General features: G+C 38.3%; 1 protein-coding gene across 1 annotated transcript; it reads right to left on the minus strand.

Annotated features, from left to right (window-relative positions):
* Positions 1-1,968: 1,968 nt before the first annotated feature.
* Positions 1,969-21,158, minus strand: LOC108675261 (peroxidasin homolog; the record flags this gene model as incomplete). The annotated part of the gene is made up of 14 exons (XM_018163254.2): positions 1,969-2,081; positions 2,996-3,165; positions 4,265-4,467; positions 5,420-5,547; positions 6,855-6,987; positions 8,696-8,809; positions 9,637-9,738; positions 10,972-11,109; positions 11,684-11,688; positions 13,038-13,211; positions 13,647-13,747; positions 14,338-14,454; positions 14,876-15,040; positions 20,824-21,158. Coding segments are annotated over 14 exons (1,998 nt in total), but the record flags the coding sequence as incomplete, so codon positions are not given.
* Between the last annotated feature and the right edge of the window lie 1,700 nt (positions 21,159-22,858).

The following is a 22,858-nucleotide window of genomic DNA, read 5'->3' on the forward strand; positions in this document are numbered from 1 at the left end:
AGAGTCATTATAGCAGCAGAAATTTTCTTGTGTAATGCCATTGACTTTCCTCAGACTTCATTTCTTCCTACGCTTTGTGCAAAAAATATTTCTCGCAGTTTTGAAAAATTCTCATGAGGGATCAGCTAGCATTTACATTTCAGGATCATTGATGAGCAAAGGGTTGTGCGGCAACTAAAGATACAAGATTACCGACAGGAGCAGTTGGCTCACATGCTCACTTGCATAGGAACTACTCAAGATCTTGTTATATAGAATAAATGTAAGTACTAAGATGAACATGTAAAAAATGCAGTTAATCACGGAGCGTGAAAATCAGTTTCTGGAAGGAAAGTCGTCAGTAAAACATAACGCACTGAAAGTTAGTAATAGTGCAGGGATTCTAGTGCAATTTTGTTCGATGCTATGTACAATAATTATAAACATTAATTCATTATCAACATTCATCGTTATGACAAAATTGGGGTAGAATCTAATAAATACACCATGGGAACTTTATTTGGTAAAACCGCTAATTTACGCCGCTAGGCGTGCTTGGGGCGTCCTTGAGCAAGCGACTGACAGGAATAAAAATTTTGATTGGGTGGGTTAGAGGTCGAGGTAATACGTTCGAGGTCGAATTTGAATCTTAAATTAGAATTCTCAACATGTCATCTGACCAGTTCTAGATCTTAGCATGTTGCCTGACCAATTCTCGTTCTTAAATTTTGCATGACCAATTCTAGTTTTAAATATGCCGCCTGACCAATTCTAATTATTAACATATTGCCTGACCTATTCTAGTTCATAAATGCTGCATGACCAGTTCTATTTCTCAACATGTCACCTGACAAATTCTAATTCTTAACATGTTGCCTGACCAATTCTAGTTCTAAACATGCTGCCTGACCATTTCTAGTTCTTAACATGTTGCCTGACCAATTCTAGTTCTTAAATGTTGCCTAACCAATTCTAATTCTTAACATGTTGCCAGACCAATTATAGTTCTCAACATATTGCCTGGCCAATTCTACTTCATAACATATTGCCTGACCTATTCTAGTTCTCGAATGTTATCTGACCGATTCTAGTTCTCAACATGTTGCCTGACCAATTCTAGTTCTAAATATGTTGCCTGACCAATTCTAGTTCTTAACATGTTGCCTGACCAATTCTAGTTCTCAACATGTTGCCTGACCAATTCCTGTCTCTTATACACATCTAGATGTGTATAAGAGACAGGTATAGCATAGTATAGTATAGTATAGTATAGTATAGTATAGCATAGCATAGTATAGTATAGTATAGTATAGTATAGTACATTCGGCATTGAAGAATAGGCCTGGATAGGTACAACATGTTATGTTATTTGGAAAGAATATTAACCTGAACCAATAGTAGCGGATGCCAGAATTGTAAGAGAATTGTTATGAAAAGCCTTTAAATATAATCTAATCAATAAGTAGGCTTTCTTGGACCCCAGACACTTGACCAATGATTATAAATAAAGGATGAATCAAAATAAGGAATGAAATCCCATAATAATAAATGAACGATAAATAGAAGAAAACAAATTATAAAACTATAAACCGTGTGTCTTTCTAGCCCTTGCCTATTAATTTGTAATCATGTCCTTTAGCTGATCACGGTAAACTGATCGGGTTACATCGGCTGTTGATTCTTACTCAAGTAATTTCCATAGACATGGACTTGGATCCCCACATGAACGCTTTTCGTTCTCTTTTACAAGTTACGTTGTTTAATATTATTATTCGAATTACAACAAATAAAACTTGGCAATTGGTTAATCAGTGAGATATAAGATTGAGATATAAGATTGAGATATAAGATTGAGATATAAGATTGAGATATAAGATTGAGATATAAGATTGAGATATAAGATTGAGATATAAGATTGAGATATAAGATTGAGATATAAGATTGAGATATAAGATTGAGATATAAGATTGAGATATAAGATTGCGAGACTCACATGTCATGGTCCGGCAGCACCATTGTGTACACTTGGATTTTCTTGATGTCGTCGCTGTTGTCGCAAATAATCCTCGAAAGTTTTATTTTTCTGATTTCTTCAAGTTGGTCTGTGGAAAAATGGAAAATTTTTTGGTCGAATGTATTTACCAGAAAATTCAATGACTGATTGAACATTTAATAGCTACCACGTTTGAAAAAACTGCATTTTCTCTGATGCATTTGCAGTTCCTAAATGCACGAGTCGTCGAGAGAAATCGTATTTACGCGGCACCCTAATCGCAGAAATATTGATCTCCCTAGAACAATAATATCAATAATCATTGAAAATTTAGCTATGGGAGCAATAAAGTTAACATTGAAATGTGAAGCCATAATTCTTCACTATGTGTAAACTTAGATTGATGGTGGTTAACTTCTTAAAATACAATAAAGACCAAGAGTAAATTGTTTCAAGTTTGCTACTATCGATATAATTAGAAAGTGTATTTGCAGGAGTACGGCTGGTTAGAGGAAAAGTTAGTTCTACTGGATTATTCAATTTACATCAATTGCACCATCGTTTATTTCAATATTTAAGAGCCTGAAGCGGAAAATGATTCATTTTAAATTTCACCTATCAAGACACTGCGAATCATTATAGTCTTGTAAGGTAAACTTTTTGATATGAATTCAGCAAAAAATAAATTCTAATTTTACTCAATTGAGCAACTTATATATACGAAAAATGTATGACATCTGGAAAACGTGTTTGTTTGTTTTTTAATTTTCAACTTCAAATTCCAGATTGAAGGTCAAGGAAATATTCCACAGGTAATGGAGTATTGGCACGCTTGATTTACTTATAATAATATAATATAATATATTATTATATATAATATGTTACGTCACATATAATGATTGGAATGCGGGTGGAAGTAAGAATGAGTTTCAGTCCTTGCTTTAGGTCAAAATTTGTTCGGTACATAATAAAAAAGTGAAGATTAATTATTTTCTTTATATGAATTGATAAGAAGTTACTCACGAGGGGAGAAGGACGACGGGTAGCCGGCGTTCTCGTACCAGAACCTGTCCCCAAATCTGAGGTCCTTGAACGTGAGGCCCATGAGACAACTGAACGTGGGGCCCACCATGGACCCTGGCAGGGGGCGCTCACTCACACCACCGCTCCACAGGTCTATGTCGTCCGGGTGGCTGATGAATGAATAAGAGAATGAATAATGAATGAATAATGAATGAATAATGAATGAATATTGAATAATGTAATAATGTAATTGAAAAATGTAATTGAATAATGTAATTGAATAATGTAATTGAATAATGTAATTGAATAATGTTTGAATAATGAATGAATATTCATAATGAATGAATATTCATTTTCGTCCATTCATATTACTAACATTGAATTGTGATTTGCAAAGCGGTCAATGTAAAAATGATCTACAGCAGAGCGTCCGATGTTAACGTGAGAGAATGTTTACGTCGAGACAATTGCGAGAAACTGTACAAAATGATAATTAAAAAACTTGAAATTCTAAGCGTGCAAGTTTGAACACGAAGTTGCAAACGCACGTTATTTTAGCTCCAATAATTAATAGCTTGTGCGCATATAAAGAAAACCTCGAAGCATATGCCTTTCTTTTTTCCAGTGAAAAAGCTGATGATTGAACATTATTTTATATAATTATATGAAAACAAGCGAGTTCGAACTGAGATACCAGCTCACGTTTGTACCATTGGTTACACAACTTTTGGAATCACTATTCCAATTCACTTGTATTTTTAAGTCGGCATAAATTTGTCATAAGTTAAAAATACGAGCAGACAGAATACTAAACTTCAATTCTGAGATGCACAGTCATGTCAGCTCTCATTTAATAGCATTTACAAACAGATTTACAAACATATCACTTAATTTTAATTAAAACTTCAAAAATTAAAAATTTTTCGTGACTCATGCGGAAATGACATGCAAGTCGTAAAGGAATAATGCCATTGTGCTGCAAAGCTGCTAACCCGTATACGTCTTGAGTGTTGTAAAGAAATATTTTAGAGCTTAGCTCACCCGTATACGTCTTGAGTGTTGTAAAGAAATATTTTAGAGCTTAGCTCACCCGTATACCTGTCTCTTATACACATCTAGATGTGTATAAGAGACAGGTNGTTGTAAAGAAATATTTTAGAGCTTAGCTCACCCGTATACGTCTTGAGTGTTGTAAAGAAATATTTTAGAGCTTAGCTCACCCGTATACGTCTTGAGTGTTGTAAAGAAATATTTTAGAGCTTAGCTGACCCGTATACATCGCTGTATCGGTGCACGGTCTTATTGGCCATCCACCCGCCGAGGTCGCTCCAAGAGTGTATGCGCGGTAGGCCGCAGAACTCCCTGAAGTCGTTGTAGTACGGCACGCCGTGCTCCCGCGCACGCTGCATGTTGATCGACGCCAAGTCCATGCCGAACTTCTTGTTCGTTTCTTGGAACAGATGGTTCGTCACCTGACGCATAAATTAACGAAATAAGTTCATTGGACACATGACGCATAAATTAACTAAATAAATTCATTGGACACCTGGCGCATAAATTAACGAAATAAATTCATTGGACATATGTGTAAGCTTCAATTTCTTGGAACAGATGGTTTGTCACCTGGCGCATAAATTAACGAAATAAATTTATTGTATGCATGTGTGAAATTCAGTTTCTTGGAACAGATGGTTCGTCACCTGACGAATAAATTAACGAAATAAATTCAGTGGACACATGTGTAAGCTTCAGTTCCTTGGAGCAGATGGTTCGTCCAGATGGTTCGTCACCTGACGTAAAAATTAACGAAATAAATTCAATGCATGCAAGTGTGAAATTTAGTTTCTTGGAGCGTGTGGTTCGGTCATTTGAATTCATAAATTATTTTTACTGTAAACATGAATGATGAAAGCGATTTATGCTGTTTCATCGCTTCTGACGCGCTGACAGCAGTTTTTTCTGCAGCTTAGTCACGTTCTAAATTATCAGTGGGACAAATTAATTTTAAATGAGAACAGAACTATTACAGCCAAACAGCTTCCAACAGATATCATTAAATCTTTTCATAACATTGCTTCATGAGACGTGTTCGATGATTACTCAGTCATCTAACGAGGCAAAAGAAAGATTTTTCAAATCAGCATAAATTAGTTTTGAGCGTACATAAAATTGTGAAACTTCAAATTCGTTTATCTTGACGGGTCGTAAAATTTACGGTGCAGACAAATTTTCTGTTATTAATTAGAAATTTGAGATAATGAAGATCTGTTAGAAAATGAAATGTTTACATTTATCTTAAAGTGGCTTAATATTGAAATATTTCATTTTTCTTGTATACCTTATTATTGTGAAAAATTCATCTTTCTTGGTGCATTTTACGTGATTATTTTTCTTGTAATTCAAATTGATGACATAATTTTTCACCTCCTGTGTAACAGCGTCGTCCATGGCCTGAGCGACCTGGTTGCACAGTCCCATGATGTACTGATCGCACCAGCCACCCTTGTACAGGTCGTACGGCTGCCGTAACATCTCGCTCAGACGCTGTGAAGCTGCGAACATCAAATGAACTTCGTGAGAACGTCTTTAGAGGGGAGTAACATTAGTAACGTACATTACATTATGTAACATTAGTAACGTACATTACATTAGTAACGTAAGGCTGCCGTAACATCTCGCTCAGACGCTGTGAAGCTGCGAACATCAAATGAACTTCATGAGAACGTCTTTAGAGGGGGAGTAACATTAGTAACGTACATAACATGAGTAACATTAGTAACGTACAGTAAATTAGTAACATTAGTAACGTACGGCTGACGTAACATCTCGCTCAGACGCTGCGAAGCTGTGAACAACAAATAAACTTCATGAGAACGTCTTTAGAGGGAGTAACATTAGTAACGTACATTACATTATGTAACATTAGTAACGTACATTACATTAGTAACGTAAGGCTGCCGTAACATCTCGCTCAGACGCTGTGAAGCTGCAAACGTTAAATGAACTTCATGAGAACATCTTTAGAGGGGAGCAATAAAAAGTGTTCAATACAACCTGATTTCGAACAGCAGGGGTTTTTAAAGATGAATAAGCTCTTAAATAGCGAGGCTGTGAAGGCAGGGTTATGATGAAAGTAGCGATTGTTGATTAAATGTTGTTACATTACTGTTCTTTCATGATCGTTACTATATAGGAAGTTATATTCAGAACGAAAACTGCGTGATGATTTTTCTCATTTACAAGTCTTTCATGTTTTAAATTCCAAGTAACGGCAAATTGTGAAAGAATGAGAATATTCATCGAAACGTGTGTTAATATTGCTTACTATCGCAAGGTAGTGGCATAAAGATAATGCAATAAAAACTATCGTCACGTCCTGCAGCGATACCATTCAACTTATTATAAATGATTCAACGATGACTAGGTGCAGGGAAGAACTGCCTAATTTAATAAAAGTTATCGTCACGTTCTGCAGCAATTCCATTCAAAGTAAATCATCGAACGATGAATAGGTGCAGGGAACAACTGTCGAATTTAATAAAAGTTATCGTCACGTACTGCATCAGTGCCATGTAAAATAAAATAAATAATCCAACAATGAATAGGTGCAGGGAACAACTATCGAATTTAATAAAAGTTATCGTCACGTTCTGCAGCAATTCCATTCAAAGTAAATGATCCAACGATGAATAGGTGCAGGGAACAACTGTCGAATTTAATAAAAGTTAAATTTAAAATCATTTATTTATTTATTTTATTTATTTTATTTATTTTATTTTACATGGCATCAGTGCCATTTAAAATAAAATAAATAATCCAACAATGACTCGGTGCAGGGAACAACCGTCGCGGTGCTCACCGATGTACTTGTGGTTTGGACTCCAGCGCTCGATGGTGGATGGCAGCAGTGAGTGGCCGAAGCGGAACGTAGCCGTAATGAACTGAGCCGAGACCGAAGCGTCCACTTTCGGGTCATAGCCATCGAAGTATCCCTGATAAGAAACGCATCAATAAAAATATTATAGCAATTATCACAGTTTCAAGTTTTATAGAAAAGAATAGCCCTATAGTCATATTGTTGTGGAGAATCACTGACACTTACTAGCCACGACCGAAAGTCTTTTGCACATTGCGACGTTTCTTGTAAGTACTGGAATGGAGGACAGTAAAAAAAAACATGGTGCAGCTTAATTTAATACAAGGGTTTTGAATAAAAATAAGTTTCAAGATATGCATCGGCTACAATTGTAAGACCAACCTACTCAACACACAGAGTTTTCATGCGCATCTCTCCCAATAATGTGACGTTCACGTTACGCACAGATGACATGCAAGGTGGCAACTCCTATTGATGGATACGCTTTTCTAGTCAATAGATAATGATGAAGTTCTTAAAAACCCAGATACGTCTGCATATGAAGTTCTTATTATGAAAAGGCATTGGTTCACAGTTCATTGGTGCACTGATAAATATAATGCTGGGGTTACAATGAAAATCTGAACGGTGTTGTTCAGAATCAGACACAATAGTGAACAGAATGCATGGGTTACCAAATAACACTTATAGCATCAAATTACAAATTGGAGTCACAATTGTTCGGATGGGTCCAGAAGTGTTTCTACTAAATTGCTCTCAATTTCACTTTATACCCAGGGTTATCGTGGCCGATAATTTGAATTGATAAGGAAAAAATTAACGACAAAATCGTCGTAAATTTCGGTTGCTTATTATATTATTTTTTTTTCGAAAAACTATAAATGACAGGTGACTGACACAGGTGCAAGATCCCACAAAACTCAGAGTTCACAATCTACATAAATGTTAACCCTAAAATTACGAAATAAATAGTTTGCCAGGAATAAATAATATAAATTATTCTGCACGAAAAAACCCAATAAATAGAACTGGAACAATTTTCTATAAATAAATACTCGTAAGAATTATTCATAATGTCTATAACGTAATACCATTACGTCATTTCGTTTTATGGAGTTGGAAGTTTACTGGAAATATGACAATAAATATGAGAAAAACGTGCTTAAATGTTGAGGTAACCATATTAGTTTTTTAATTACAGTCGTATAATATTCATATTACTCACATTGAATTGGATCTGGAAAGCGGTCGATGTAAAAATAACCTATAAAAGCCAAATGATATTGTTTCACTCCCTACTTGCCGCGATTAAATCTTGCACCCATGAGTTGGAGCCACACAGAGAGTTCTTGGAAATTATCCGATAATCAACCAAAGAGATAAGAAGAATTATGAGAAGAAATACAATATTATGATATTGGTCGTGAAAATTCAATCCAATGTTTTGGATGTATATAGTTGCCCCTGAAATCAATTAAATATTTCAAATTTCAACACTTTTAGGATTTTAAATCGATGCGATAAAAAAAAGTCAGTAGAAAAATCGATAGGATTCAAATCGAAAATTGAAAGGATTTAAATCGATGAGAAGGCAATTGAAGTTTTACTCATAAGACTGTTCGATTTTGAAATTTTGAGAGCTGTTAAAAGAGTAAAAGTTTCGATATAAATAACAACTTTTGGATCTAGCTTCCAAGAGTCCTATCTTAAGAAAATGCCGAACGCTAATTGCTACGTCATCACATTTGTGTAAAAGACTCCCATATCGACCTGCGACATTTTTTATTGCGTTGACATTTTTTTAAACGCTCGCATCGACTCACATGTTTCTGCAGGATGAGGCCGTGCTTCGTCATCATGTCCTTGCCGAGAATCATGGGCAGGAACTCGTTGTATGTGATGTGCTGGATGATGGCAGCCACGATGTGGCGACCCTCCTGATCAGTAAACGTAATATAAAATTCATTGTATTGCAATTCATGCGACCCCTAGCAAAATTTAGAGTCGCCCCAGTTTCTGGAAATCCAATTTAGAAGCTGACGCGTCTGTAAATTTTCACTGGAACGAAAGCAGGTATCGCTAACATATAAAATTGGTCTGTAGCTGTACTAACTAGAATATTCACGATTTCGTAACTTCCTTAGCAAATCACTGACGGCTTGTCAAGCTAAACCCACCAACTATATATAGACGAGAATTCGGCCACTCCTTGTTCTTGGGCCACTTCATTTACTTGACTGAGTTTTGATTGTACAGCCATTTATATAAATATATATATTCCGGGTGCAAAAAATGACGGAATATAATGCTTTTTTGGATTATGTAAAAAGCAATTATTGAATGAAAGCAAACTCAAGGGCACGGATACAAATTTTAAAGGCGATTTATAAATTTATGAACTTCAAGGTTCACAAGCAATCCGTTTCTAGAGCACTCAGTCGGAACAAATATTCGTGCCATTGTTGAAGAAAATCGGATCCCTGCGTATACTGTGCTGAAAATATATTTAGAATTCAACTATACCTTACTTTCTTTCTGTGTTCATCACAAATATTAAAAATAATTTCTCACACGAGAGTCTATAAGTCTGAAATGACTGTTTTAATGCGAACGAATAGAAATTAGTAATAATAAAGAATGGTAATCAAATAGAAATTTGTGATTATAAGCTATGGAAATGCGAACGAATAGAAATTAGTAATAATAAAGAATGGCAATCAAATAAAAATTTGTGATTATAAACAATGGAACTTAAGCCACTCACCTGGTAGAGTTTCTCATCATCCCAGTGTGGGTTAACTTTGGCCAACTCCGTGACAATTCTGTTGTGTTCGCGCATGAACAAAGTGTGAACCACAGCAAGGACCTGGAATAAAGCATATCATTATACGCAGGCACACATAAAAATAAAATTCATGAATAAATCATTTATGTACGCTGATATTCGCAGGTACACATAAAAATAAAATTCATGAATAAATTATTTATGTACGCTGAAATGACGAGCAATTTGCAAAGACATGAGTGCAGAAACCGAGAAATTCAACAACTGTCGAAAACATTGTCAATACTTTTATCACTCCATCTAAAATCTATGTAATTTTCCGTACGATGCAAGTACGTTTTTTTGAACGTGTTAACTGAAATAAATAAGTAAGAGAAAATTAAGGGAAAAAAGGGAGTGGAGATCATATAAAAAAATTTGAATAATGCGCAGATCGTAAAAAAGTGCACATCATCATCGATGCACGTGAAAATATGAGTCTGAAAATACGTACGAGGTTACATTATTTTCTCATAATCGCGTGCAAAACATGTACCAGTTATATTGCTCGGCAATTACGGGAGGCCGTTGGTATGTGCATGCAATAAATTGATGATCGCGTTATTATTTTTCATATTCTTGTCTGAATTATTCTATCGTAGGCAGTAAAACAGCAATATTCTCGGAGGCATTAATCTTCTGCACACAGTAAGTCAATAATATTATTTATTAGAAGGGCATTATTTTCTACGGACAGTAAATTAATAATATTTTTATTATAATTGCTATGATTATAATGGCCATGATGATCAAATGTGACGTTGAAAAATATTGTACCGATCTTAGATGATCGGAGGTTTTAATTAGGCATACAAAAAATTCTGATGACCTTTTCTTAATTTTTAAAGCATAAAGTTCAATAACGTAAAACTCTAAAGGACGCTCACGCTTAACAGATCAATGTTAAACATAAAAACTCTATTTCGAATTTTTAAATCTAGGATAGAAGTGTACCGACTCGTACAATTACTTATAATATGAACATTCTATGCGAATATTAATCAAATTGCTTCCAGAACAAATTACGGTGGATAAATAATAGTTTTCAACAACAACTGAAAGGCCCAGAAATGAATAAGTCGTAACTATTCGAGATCAACGAAAAGAAATACAATTCGGAAAATTCAGAATTTTATTTCAGATTCAGATTAATTCATAACATTTTCAGGAAAGATTACTATTCAAGATCAACGAGAAGAAATACAATTCAGAAAATTAAGAATTTTATTTCAGATTCAGATTAATTCACAACATTTTCAGGAAAGAATGACTCACGAGCTGTTCGTTGACACGGTTGTCGCCAGCGTCGAAACAGAAGACCTCGTCGTTAGGACGGATGCAGCCAGCGGAGGGCTCGGTGAGCTTCAGAGGCATCATGTCCTTAAGGCCGAACTCCCGGAACACCGGCAGAGACTGGTGGTATCAGAAGCTTCTTATTTAAATTTATGTTACTTGGTGCTCTTGAATAATATTGGGTGATTATTTAGCAATGAGTTCAATTAATTACTGATTATATTTAAGGATATGATCAGAGGCATCATGTCCTTAAGGCCGAACTCCCGGAACACCGGCAGAGACTGGTGGTATCAGGGGCCATACTTTCAAAACTCGCTAAGTGAACGTAAGTACTTACGCTCTATTTTCTTGCCTATGATTGGTGGATTTTGCTTGAAAGGCCGTCAATGATTGGCTGATGAACTTACGATCTCTTAACTTTTTTGAAAGTATAGGCTTGGCAGGAGCTTCTTATTTAAATTCAAGTTATTTGGTGCTCTTGAATAATGTGGGTGATTATTTAATAATGATTTCGATTACTTACTGATTCTATTCTTGAATAATGTGGGTGATTATTTAGCAATGACTTCAATTAATTACTGATTCTATTCTTGAATAATGTGGGTGATTATTTAGCAATGACTTCAATTAATTACTGATTCTATTCTTGAATAATGTGGGTGATTATTTAGCAATGACTTCGATTACTTACTGATCCTATTTGAGGATATGGTATTGAGAGGAAAATTGATTTACTTGCGTGAGTCTTTGGTTAAGGCTCACAGAGAGAAGTGAACATAGTTCATTAATTGACATATATTTACATATATGAAGAAGAATAATATCTAATAAATGTGATCTTCGATGGTATTTTTTTCTTTTAATTTTCTCCACCTCCAATCGATGTGTTACTAGCGGATTTGGGTTCGAAAGGGCGATCCTAGCCATTGAAGTTAAACCTCGTCTATAAGGGGACCATAGCTTCGGTAATAGACTGGGCACAGCACGCAGCGCGGTCATGGCTATACTATGAAACGGTCATGGCTGTACAATACTGGGCACAGCACGGTCATGGCTATACAATGAAACGGTCATGGCTGTACAATACTATATTATATTATATAATATAAGGTTTATTATATATATTACCACTTATTTTCGTAATTTACAGGAAATAAAAGCTAATAGAAACATTTAACAAGTATAGTTACGTTCGAGAAACCAAACAATTTAGGTTTTTGCATTTTTGAAAGTTACTCTCTCTGAATAAGTTGTCTTCTACTCTTTCACTGTCAGAAGAACCGTGACCATCTATGGTCCCATAAACGCTGGTCACTGTCCTAATGAAGAATTCTCTAATCTAAAGTCGTCGACTAATCGAATAGTTGAGTTCTCATATTTTCTTGCATGAAAGCTTGCTAACGTAGTAATATAATTTACTGATACCGCTGTTGTAGCTAAATATTAGACTCATATCATGTATAATCAGTATATATTTTTCATATTTTCAAATATCACATTTTTCCTATTTTCTTAAATCATATTATTCCTATTTTCATATATCATATTTTCCATATTTGCATATATCATATTCATATTTTTCATATCCAAGTCAATGATCTTTAACATCAATATCTTCATTTTATCTCTGCACGCGAAGTTTCTAAGCTCAGTAATAACAACTAAATTAGGTTTTAGAAGCCAGCTCCCTCACCGAGCTTGCACATGTGTTTCTAAGCAAACTAACAACAACTAAATTAGTTTTTTTAGACGGACAGACAGACGGACAGACAGACGGACAGACAGACGGACAGACGGACAGGCAGACGGACAGACAGACGGACACACAGACGGACAGACAGACGGACATGACGAGCACAATAGCGCATTTTCCAATTAATGAAAAAATGTGCTAATAAACGGAAGCGTGAAGTGACACTTTGACATTTTAACAGAAATTCATGAAGAGCTATTGAAGTATTTGTTGTTCCTTATTTTGACAGAAATGTATGATGAGTTATTGAAGTATTTATTGTTCTTTGTCAGTTAATTGATCAATTAATTACGTTTAGTCTCGGCGGTGAGCGTCATGTCGTGGTCGATGGCCTGTCCCCAGGCGACAGCCATGATGGTGATGGCGTGGTCGTGGAGGCCTTCGTCGCGGTGGACGTGCGCGGACACCATGCGTGGTGACGGCAGCGGCTGGCCGTGCTTTGACGTCACCTTTGGCTTGTCCAGTCCTGGGGGCGGAACAAAAATTGTTTCCATTCTACTTTTAATTTAGGTACTCTATAGATTCTACGTTAATTTAAGGACCTAGGAAGAAATGGTCTCTTAAGGCCCAACTATTATTTAACGAAGATAAATTGTTATCAATAGTTCAGAATGTAGCGCTGATTTCGTTTACGAAAATCATCAGCGGAGAATCACCATCGTTTTCTAGAGCCATTGACAAACATCGCATTTAACATATTCATTGTGCAACATGCGCATTGATTATCTCAACAAGTCAACCTTTCTGCGACTATAACAAGTCCACTTTTCTGCGACATTCTTTTATTCTGGCTGAACAGATCTCATATGAATTGATTTTAAGGTTTTGGTCTCACCATCTTCATACTTTTTATTCTGCTGAACAGATCTAATATTAATTTATTTGAAGGTTTTAGTCTCACCATCTTCATACTCAGGCAGCAGGAACCTCTTGAAGGTGCTGAGGGAGCTGCCCCAGTGAGGGTTGTCCAGGTTGTTGCAGCGTCCGCTCACCGTGCGGTATCTGGTGCGGTAACATGGCTTCATATATCAGACATCCGCGTGTGATTACCGTATTAGTTCTAGTACTAATTAGTGCTAGTAGTAATTAATACTAATTAATTCTAGTACTAATTAACGTTAGTACTAATTAACTCTAGTACTGATTAATTCAAGTACTAATTAATGTTAGTACTAATTAATGCTAGTACTAATTGATACTGGCACTAATTAATGCTAGTAATATGCAATACTAGTACTAATTAAAACTAGTTCCAATTAATGCTTGTACTAATTAAACATTTGAAAGTTTAATCATTTAGGATTCAATTTATTTCGGTGTTTTGTTTGTATTTTCAAGATTCGGATTTAGAAGCGAATCATGCATGTTTAGTTTGATAACTGTCAATTTCTACAAATAGTACACAATTGATAATAAAGTATTCTCCCGAAGAAATGATTGTGGTTTTCAAAAACTTTAAATACAACGTAATTATTGGAAGTTGTTGAAATATTTTTCTTAAAAATTCCTCTTTGGCTTGCCCTAACCGTAAGAGTAATTAATAAACATGTTATGCTTATATACAGTTTTGTCTTACGTATAAATGATCACACCTCTCAACTTTGCAGGGAGCGGGCCGCGTGAAGTCGGAGCAGACCGTCCCGATGATGGTTTTGTGAGTGTCGATCAGGGGGAGACCGTTCACTATCACGTCCTTGGGCAGGTGATACCTGGGCATTTATTCAGTATAAAATAATGAGGGAGAGACCGTTCACTATCACGTCCTTGGGCAGGTGATACCTGGGCATTTATTCAGTATAAAATAATGAGGGACAGACCGTTCACTATCACGTCTTTGGGCAGGTGATACCTGGGCATTTATTCAGTATAAAATAATGTGGGACAGACCGTTCACTATCACGTCTTTCGGCAGGTGATACCTGGGCATTTATTCCGTATAAAATAATGAGGGACAGGCCGTTCACTATCACGTCTTTGGGCAGGTGATACCTGAGCAATTGATGCGTAAAGAATCAAGGTAATGATGATCACTGTACGCACTAGTTAGTACAGACAATTAAGGCTAATGATGATCACTGTACGCACCAGTTAGTACAGATAATTAAGTCTATTGTTAAACACTGTACTCACTCGCTGGCGATGATACGCGTAGTCTCCAGCAGCACGGCCCCGAGCTCGGCGCGCTGCTCCGCGTTGTCGGTTTTCTCAGGGCGCGGGAGCCCCAGCAGGTCGCGCGCCTTCGCGAACGCCGCGTCGACCGACGCGAACGTTATGCACGTCACGTCGTCACCACCGCTGCGCAGACGTAACAAGTTACTGGAGATGTAATACGTGTAACACGTGTAACACGTTGTTTATTGTTTTCTTGGCTGCAATTGGTCGTAATTTAAAAAAAATTACCTCAGCCACCGCTCTGCAGATGTAACAAGTTACAGCAGTTGTAACACGTGTAACACGTCGTTTATTGTTTTCTTGGCTGCATTGGGTCATGACTTAAAAAATATAACTCAGCTACCGCTGTGCAGATGTTACAAGTTACAGCAGTTGTAACACGTGTAGCACGTCGTTTATTGTTTTCTTGGCTGCAATTGGTCATGATTTGAAAAATATAACTCAGTACTCACTGCAGTGAGTGACAGATAGCGCATTTTCTCGTCGACGAAAACGTGAAGTCACGGACGGACAGACAGACGGACGGACATGACGAGCACAATATAGAACATTTTTTTTTCATAAATGAGAAAATGAGCGAAAAAGTACAAAAAATGTAAAATACATTACCATGGATTAGAAATAATTTAATATAATCGCATCACTCTCGTCGCTGCAAAAAAAAAACCAGGTAAGGAAAATGAAATAGATGAAGAAGCGCTGTAATGGAGCGAGGTTCGTCTTGAACTAAATTTATAACTCAGTCTAAATTTAGTGTAAAATTTTGTCAAAAAGCTCTCTTTTTGTTCATCGCAACACAATTTTGAATATTAGGCAATAAACTTAGATGGTGCTGCCCCCTTTTATCTGTAAAAGTGATCATTTGAGAGCTGACTGAGCACATTTTCTGCATGAAAGTGAACTGCAGCTACAGCAAAAACTTGTAACTCCAACAGCCACGCTACTCTTCAGTGGACAGGTTTAGGTTTGTTTGCCAAACCTTTATTTGCTGTTCCAGTCCGTGGAGCAATTCACACGTGCCGAATATAAACCCAATCAACGACTGAAAATAAGGGCCATTGGTTCCAGCGAGTCACCCGTCAGTTCCCAAACTTGGCCAACTTCCATCATAAAAAAAGGACCTCGCCAAGTTCCATCAGATTATATGTAACCGGTAGTCGGCGGCCGCTGGTTCAGTTTTAACAAATTACATAATCCTACCGATGACCTTCGATAACGCTAACCTAACCGCGGTTCAAAATTTCCGCGGTTTGAGTCCACATGAGAGGGTGGGGTTTTTACCGAATTTTTAAGGCCCAGTCAGGCAATTCATGCTGCTGACACTTTCACTGCCCGGCTTCTTTTTGCCGTGCGAGCGGACCAGGTGAAGGGCGGAATGACCGGTCAAAACCACGGGGCGTACACAGGTCGCATTTCAGGCCGTGTCAGGCGTAACATAATTCCAGACATTTTTGGGCGACTGAAACATATGAATTTATTACCGAATATTGGACTATCAGTGTTTTGAGGTCGATGCTTTTTGACGACTCAGTAAATTAGAATTTCAACCGAAAATTGGAATGATAAGTGACATTAACAAATTAATTAACAACGCAATTAACAACGCAATTAAACATTAGCAAAAAAGTGGAAGATGTTTCATGAGAAGCGACTTTGATCTAGCATGTGTGGATAACGTACTGGAGACAGGCATTTCATCAGGCGTTGAATTCGGCAGTATTTTTACCATAAAAAAATTATGTGGTGATAGGACGATAGAAAAGCGAAATAAAGACGGTAAGCAATTCGGCTGAAAATTTCAAGTGCTCCTGGGGCAATAAATTTTCAATAATCAGATTTTGCTACGAATTCCGAGGTGTGAACCCTAAAAGTTCTAAATGGAAGAAGGAAGCGATGCATCCATCTAAATTTAGCAGGATAAAACTTTTCAAAAATTTGCGGTATGAATTGAAGAAGATTAACAGCGTTTTTTTTATTCTTCCTGCCCCAATAGTTTAATTAGCACAGCGATATACGTAGTCTTGAGACCAGCGCTTCAGATGAATTGCTTCATGAAATATTAAAGAATACCTCAGCTGCAAGTCTCTCCTAATAAGAAGTTCAATGGCGACCTAAACTAAGCCAGGCAGGAACAATATGGGAAAAGAGATTACGTCCAGTGTTCGTTTTCTCTATCCTGCATTTTAGTAAAACTGCTGGCTCAGAAATACTGAGTTTAAATACAAATAGATGTACAGAAAATTTGAAACTGATGGGAAAAATATTTGAATCTATGCAGCAAGAATATTCAAAAAGTAGCGATACATACCAAGTTACAAATGTATTCAAAGCGTTACAATCATTTCAACTCACGGGAATGAAGGTGTGCTAGTCTTCACGAATTCATCAGCTGTCTGCACTATCTATAGCACTTGTTTTAATATAAGGAAAGGTAATAGAATTTTATTAGGACAGCAAAACAATATGTAAATACGACAACGATAATAAACCGTAATTAACACAAAACGTAAGTGATCACAAACCATAAGGCTGAAGAGTAGTGCACCTGACCCGCTACTCGCAACGACTGCCCGGACAGGCAAAGCTGCCTCAAAATACGGTTCCGTCCGAGCTAAAGGCAGCATACGAAAACTTCCCATCGCACACGTAATGGACGTGACACCTAAATTTCTGCGTCACGCACAATCTGATTTATCATTTTATAATGAATGTGTCAGGTGGCTTAATTCATACGTCACTACCCATGCTATCAGTATATAGAATATAATAGAATAGAAGTGTCGGCATTGAAGAAAATAGGCCCATGGCCTGTTGCCGATTCTTGAATTTTTCGTGACTTGATTCACTAGGGATCCGGCCTTTGCATGGAACTGACGATTGATTCGAGACTGTGCGGATAGTATCTCTCGCGTCACCTTCTGTGACGTCACTGTAGTAAGTCTCTATATCAGCTCTTCAAGCTTACACCAGTCAGTTATAGACCGACCTATAAAAGGATCCACTTACTTTCTACTTTCCGACTCTCGCTTGCCTCACCTGCGTACGAGTCGTAAATAATACCTTCATTGCTACTGTACTAAAAAAATTATACCTCATCGTGCCTCGTCCTGTAATAATATGCATATATATAATAATTACTCTTAGTCTTGCCAATCTCTTATTCTCCTGCTATAGCGTATGGATAATAATACGAACCGAACGGGATTTAGAAAATAAATCGTATATATCAGACATGAATATTCCATGTTCACATAATAATCAACGAATGTCAACAAGTGGCATCTGACAAATGTAACTGACTTGTTCTCGGTCGCATCTCACTGTGACTTGTGCTTCACATTCTACTCAAAATTCCTTCAATACCATTTCTGGAATACGCAGACTAGAACAAACGACTAGATTAAGCGGACTAGAGCCAGCACACTAGATCAAGCAGAATAGAGCAGGGCGACTAGAGCAAGCAGACTAGAGCCAGAAGACTAGAGCAAGCAGACTAGAGCATGCAGACTCGCTTGCTCTAGTCTGCTTGCAGGCTGCAGGACTCGCACAGGATGAAAGAACAATCCGCCGAGGAACTAGAAGTTGAGGTCATCAGAGAGAACTCGAAGTATTTTTTCAAATGCGCCCAGTCCATGGCTAAAATGAAGACGCCAGTGGGCCCGCTGAATGATAACGATGTCCTTGTAGGAGATGACAAGGGTATGTGTGAGTTACTGGGATCACAGTTTGAATCAGTCTTCAGTAACCCCCGCTACTCAAGGGAGGAGAATAAAATCGTAGTTGCCCAGGCACTGCCAGGAGGAAGGGGGTTGAAGAACGTCGAGTTTGGACCAGAAGACATGGCAATTAGTATAAATGGACTAGCGGCGTCTTCAGAATTAGTACAGGATGTAATTTCAGCAGTGTTGTTGAAGAAGTGTTTTGAAGCTCTGCAGACTCCGCTGACAATGATCTGGAAAGCCTCGATGTTGGAGGGAATTATTCCTGAAGGCCTAAAAGTGGGACTGATAACGCCAATCCACGAAGGGACAACGCTCGAGGGACAGACCTAAAATTACCGACCGGTGACATTGACCTGACAGGTGATCAAGGTTTTTGAGAAGGTAGTGGCTGCGAGGCTTGCCTGGTATATGGAAGAGACTGAACAGCATAATAATGGATGAGGTGGATCTGGCGGATATTCGTACAAGAGAAGCAGCACCAACGATAACACTCTTACGAGCCCTGGTGCTCCCCAATCTTGAATACTGCTGTCAGCTTTGGGTGCCGCTCAAGGCGGGTGTGGTGCGGAAACTGGAGGCAGTGCGGCGGACCTTCACGTACAGGATCAGCGGCATGAGGGAGCTGAACCTGAACTACTGAGGAAGGCTGAAACACCTGGGACTGTACTCACTGGAGAGCAGAAGAGGAAGGTATATCATACTGTACACTTGGAAGATGATAAACGGACTGGCTCCCAACTTTGAATGTGAGACCTCTAAAATTGTGACGTATTACAACGAAAGGAGAAGGAGAGTGCAGGATTATGCCATACAATAACCGTGCCGACGCCAGAGTACAGACTTTTCGTGAGAAATTACTGTCCGTAGTAGAACCGAGGCTGTCTAACGTCTTAAGAAAAGTGCTGAGAGGAGCGGAGTTTATCCTAGCGACTTTCAAGAGACGATTGGATAAGTTTCTGAAGAAGATCCCGGATTGTCCAGTTATGGGAAACAACCCTCAGCAAGTGACAAGCAACAGCATCTTGCATCAGCTGGCCCAAAGGAGGGCAAATAGACGGAATACGTCCAACGTTACATCCGGGACCCGAGGGCGGGGTGACCTGCCTAGCGACGACTCGGAGACGGAGGAAGACGAAGGCGGCCCATCAGCGTGAACATGCAGGAAGCCCCCAAACACATCATAAAGTCATAAGGTCGAGCCATCAGACTATAGCAAGTGACAAGAGCAAGCAGACTAGAGCAAACAGGCCAGAGTCAGCACACTAGAGCAAGCAGACTATATAGAGCCAGTAGACTAGAGCAAGCGACTAGAGCACGCAGACTATATAGAGCCAGTAGACTAGAGCAAGCTACTAGGGCAAGCAGACTTGAGCAAGCAGACTAGAGCCAGCAGACTAGAGCCAGCAGACTAGAGCCAGCAGATCACAATATTGCCTTTGATTGCTTAATGTTTGTTCCCTGTCTGTGGCGTGACACAAGAGGTAGCGATCATCACGTCAAAATTTCTCAAGCTTGCTCCCGTTTGTTTTTTTTCTCTCATTACTGCATGTGCAGTTTTGATGTTCATGCGCTAATGGAACTTTTGTAAGGGCTTGATTTCATTGGGCTCAACTATTTCCCAAACTATTTCTCGAATGAGTTGTACGACTCGAAGTCTGTTGTTGTCTAGGATCATTGTTATCATAGCCAAGTTCTTCACTATTAATTATATCTAAGCCAATTGAGAAGAAATTTCTCACTCTCATAAAATTTAGGTCAGCGCGCCAGCCTCCCGAGGTGTGAGAAATCATAGTGGCACTTAGCGAGCTCGACGGCCTTCAGCTTTTTCAATCAAAGGAAAGCGGCGCGAAGGAACAATCGAAGCCTATAACGTGAAGCAGGTCAGTATCCGCATGACGAATAGCCACCTGTGAACGCTTTTATAACCTTGTCCGCGGGGTTAATATACTCAATCACTCTTCCATGATACATCATATTTATCCGGGCTCTCAGAGTTAGGGTAAAATTGTTCAATAATTTTTAAGATTTGATGATAACATTAAAATTACATAAAACTTGACATTGTTTTTATAAATGAATGAAATATCAAATATATTAAATCCTTCTTTTAAGAAACTAATTTCTCGAAGCCGAAAATTAACAAAGAAGTTTTGCACAGCAAAGATTCACTGAATTCTGACTCACTGAATGGCGTTGAAGCCGCCGAATGCGTGATCAAAGTGCGAACTTTTGCCGTGTCCTGGAATGAGCAACGCGCAGTGGCTGTGCTCGCTGCCGCTCACGTGGTGCGACGCTGCCAGAGAACGTGGGTCGTGAAGGCTGCCACCAAACCCTCCATGAGGCACGTCATGGAACCCGAAGTGGGGAGGGCCTCCAGAGAACTGGAAGGCGTCCGCTGACGCCTCGGCTTTGGGTGAGGCGTCAGCTTCTGGTTTGGGGTCGGCCGCGGCCTCTTGCAGGCTGGTGCGAGCCAGCGCGCATAGCACGGCCACCGCCAGCGCCACGTGTCTGGGGAAAAATATAAATAAATAAATAACTAGAAATAAATAAATAGAATAATAATAATAAATAATAAACTAGATATAAATAAATAAAATAAAAATGCTTAATTTGAATAGATCGAAAGTAACTAGATAAAAATAAATCACTGGAAATAAATAAATATGCAACTAGAAATAATTATTGAAAATAAATAAAAATGCCTAATTTAAATAGATCGAAAAAAATTAAAAATTAAAATCCGATAATTATGAGTTCGGGTAATTGATGAAGAAGTAATTTTGGTTTGAATTTAGGGAGGCTGAACAAACGATATCAGAAAAGATTAATGAGCGAGCGTGAACTGTAGTCGTTTCCAAACTAGTAAGCTATTATGCAGAGAGGGACTCTGGAGTACTTTAGATTGCGCTCCTACTGATTATAGATACGCTTAAAATTATTGAAGGATTTCATAAAACATTTTAGGTCCTGTTGCGAAATTACTGTAAGTGTCAACAAATCTAAAATATCGATGAATTTGTGTTGAGTAATTATATAACCCGCAGATATATAATTTCCAATGGAAATTATATATCGAAAGAAATATATAATCAGAAATGTATATAATATAATAATCAGAATGAATTATATATCGAAAGACAAAAAGTCCGTCAATCTTCGCCAGAACCGCGCCGCAGGTCCGTCAATCTTCGATCCGTCAATCTTCGACAGAACCGCGCCGCAGGTCCGTCAATCTTCGACAGAACCGCGCCGCAGGTCCGTCAATCTTCGACAGAAGACAGAACCGCGCCGCAGGTCCGTCAATCTTCGCCAGAACCACGCCGCAGGTCCATCAATTTTCGACAGAACCGCGCCGCAGGTCCGTCATTCTTCGCCAGAACCGTGCCGCAGGTCCGTCATTCTTCGCCAGAACCGCGCCGCAGGTCCGTCAATCTTCGACAGAACCGCGCCGCAGGTCCGTCATTCTTCGACAGGAACTTTCACTACATGGACTGTGGTGAAGGCGCTGCTTCTATGTGCAGCATTACTATTATCACTGCAGGCGTGGTCGCTGCCATCGAAGCACGAATGATTCAGCTGGTGGAACGTGCTGCCACGTACGGCCTTACGGACGTGCTCGAGAAATCAATTGTTGGCCCTCGGGAAAAATTCACACGCCTGCGCTGCATTCACAGCGTACGTGTACACTCGTACACGCACGCCGTAAAAATACGTATTAAATACGTACACTCATGGCAGTTCGAGAATAGCAATCTTACAGTAGTGAACAGCTTTGCTAAAGTTATTAATAGGACTTTTATTTTGTTTTTGTATTTCGATTGCGAATTGATTTTGGGATTTTGATGTCGAAGCTGCCCGGATATTGTCATTTTATGAGAAGCAGAAGATTCTTGAAAAAGTTTAAGTTGCACTGAATACAAATTATAACAGAAGTAAGAGAACTTCCTTCCCAATGAGTGCTCTTCAACTCACTCTGCACCTTAATTGTGATTATAAAATTACTCAGAGATAACACTAATTTACTTGGATATGTTAAGTTTCATTTTGTGCCGGCGTGACGCCGTGAATAATTTCACTTGTTCTATTCAAGTTTCGCCTGCCTCACCCACCAAACTAAGAGGTCGTGGAGGTTCAAGTGTCAGTAAGAGGTTACAAAACATAGCCTCGTTTCTCTAACGCCCGTAACGGCTGCCCATAAGTGGGTGAAGGTGAAAAGTAT

Source organism: Hyalella azteca, unplaced genomic scaffold, assembly GCF_000764305.2.
Source record: "Hyalella azteca isolate HAZT.00-mixed unplaced genomic scaffold, Hazt_2.0.2 contig4515, whole genome shotgun sequence".
Classification (NCBI taxonomy): domain Eukaryota; kingdom Metazoa; phylum Arthropoda; class Malacostraca; order Amphipoda; family Hyalellidae; genus Hyalella; species Hyalella azteca.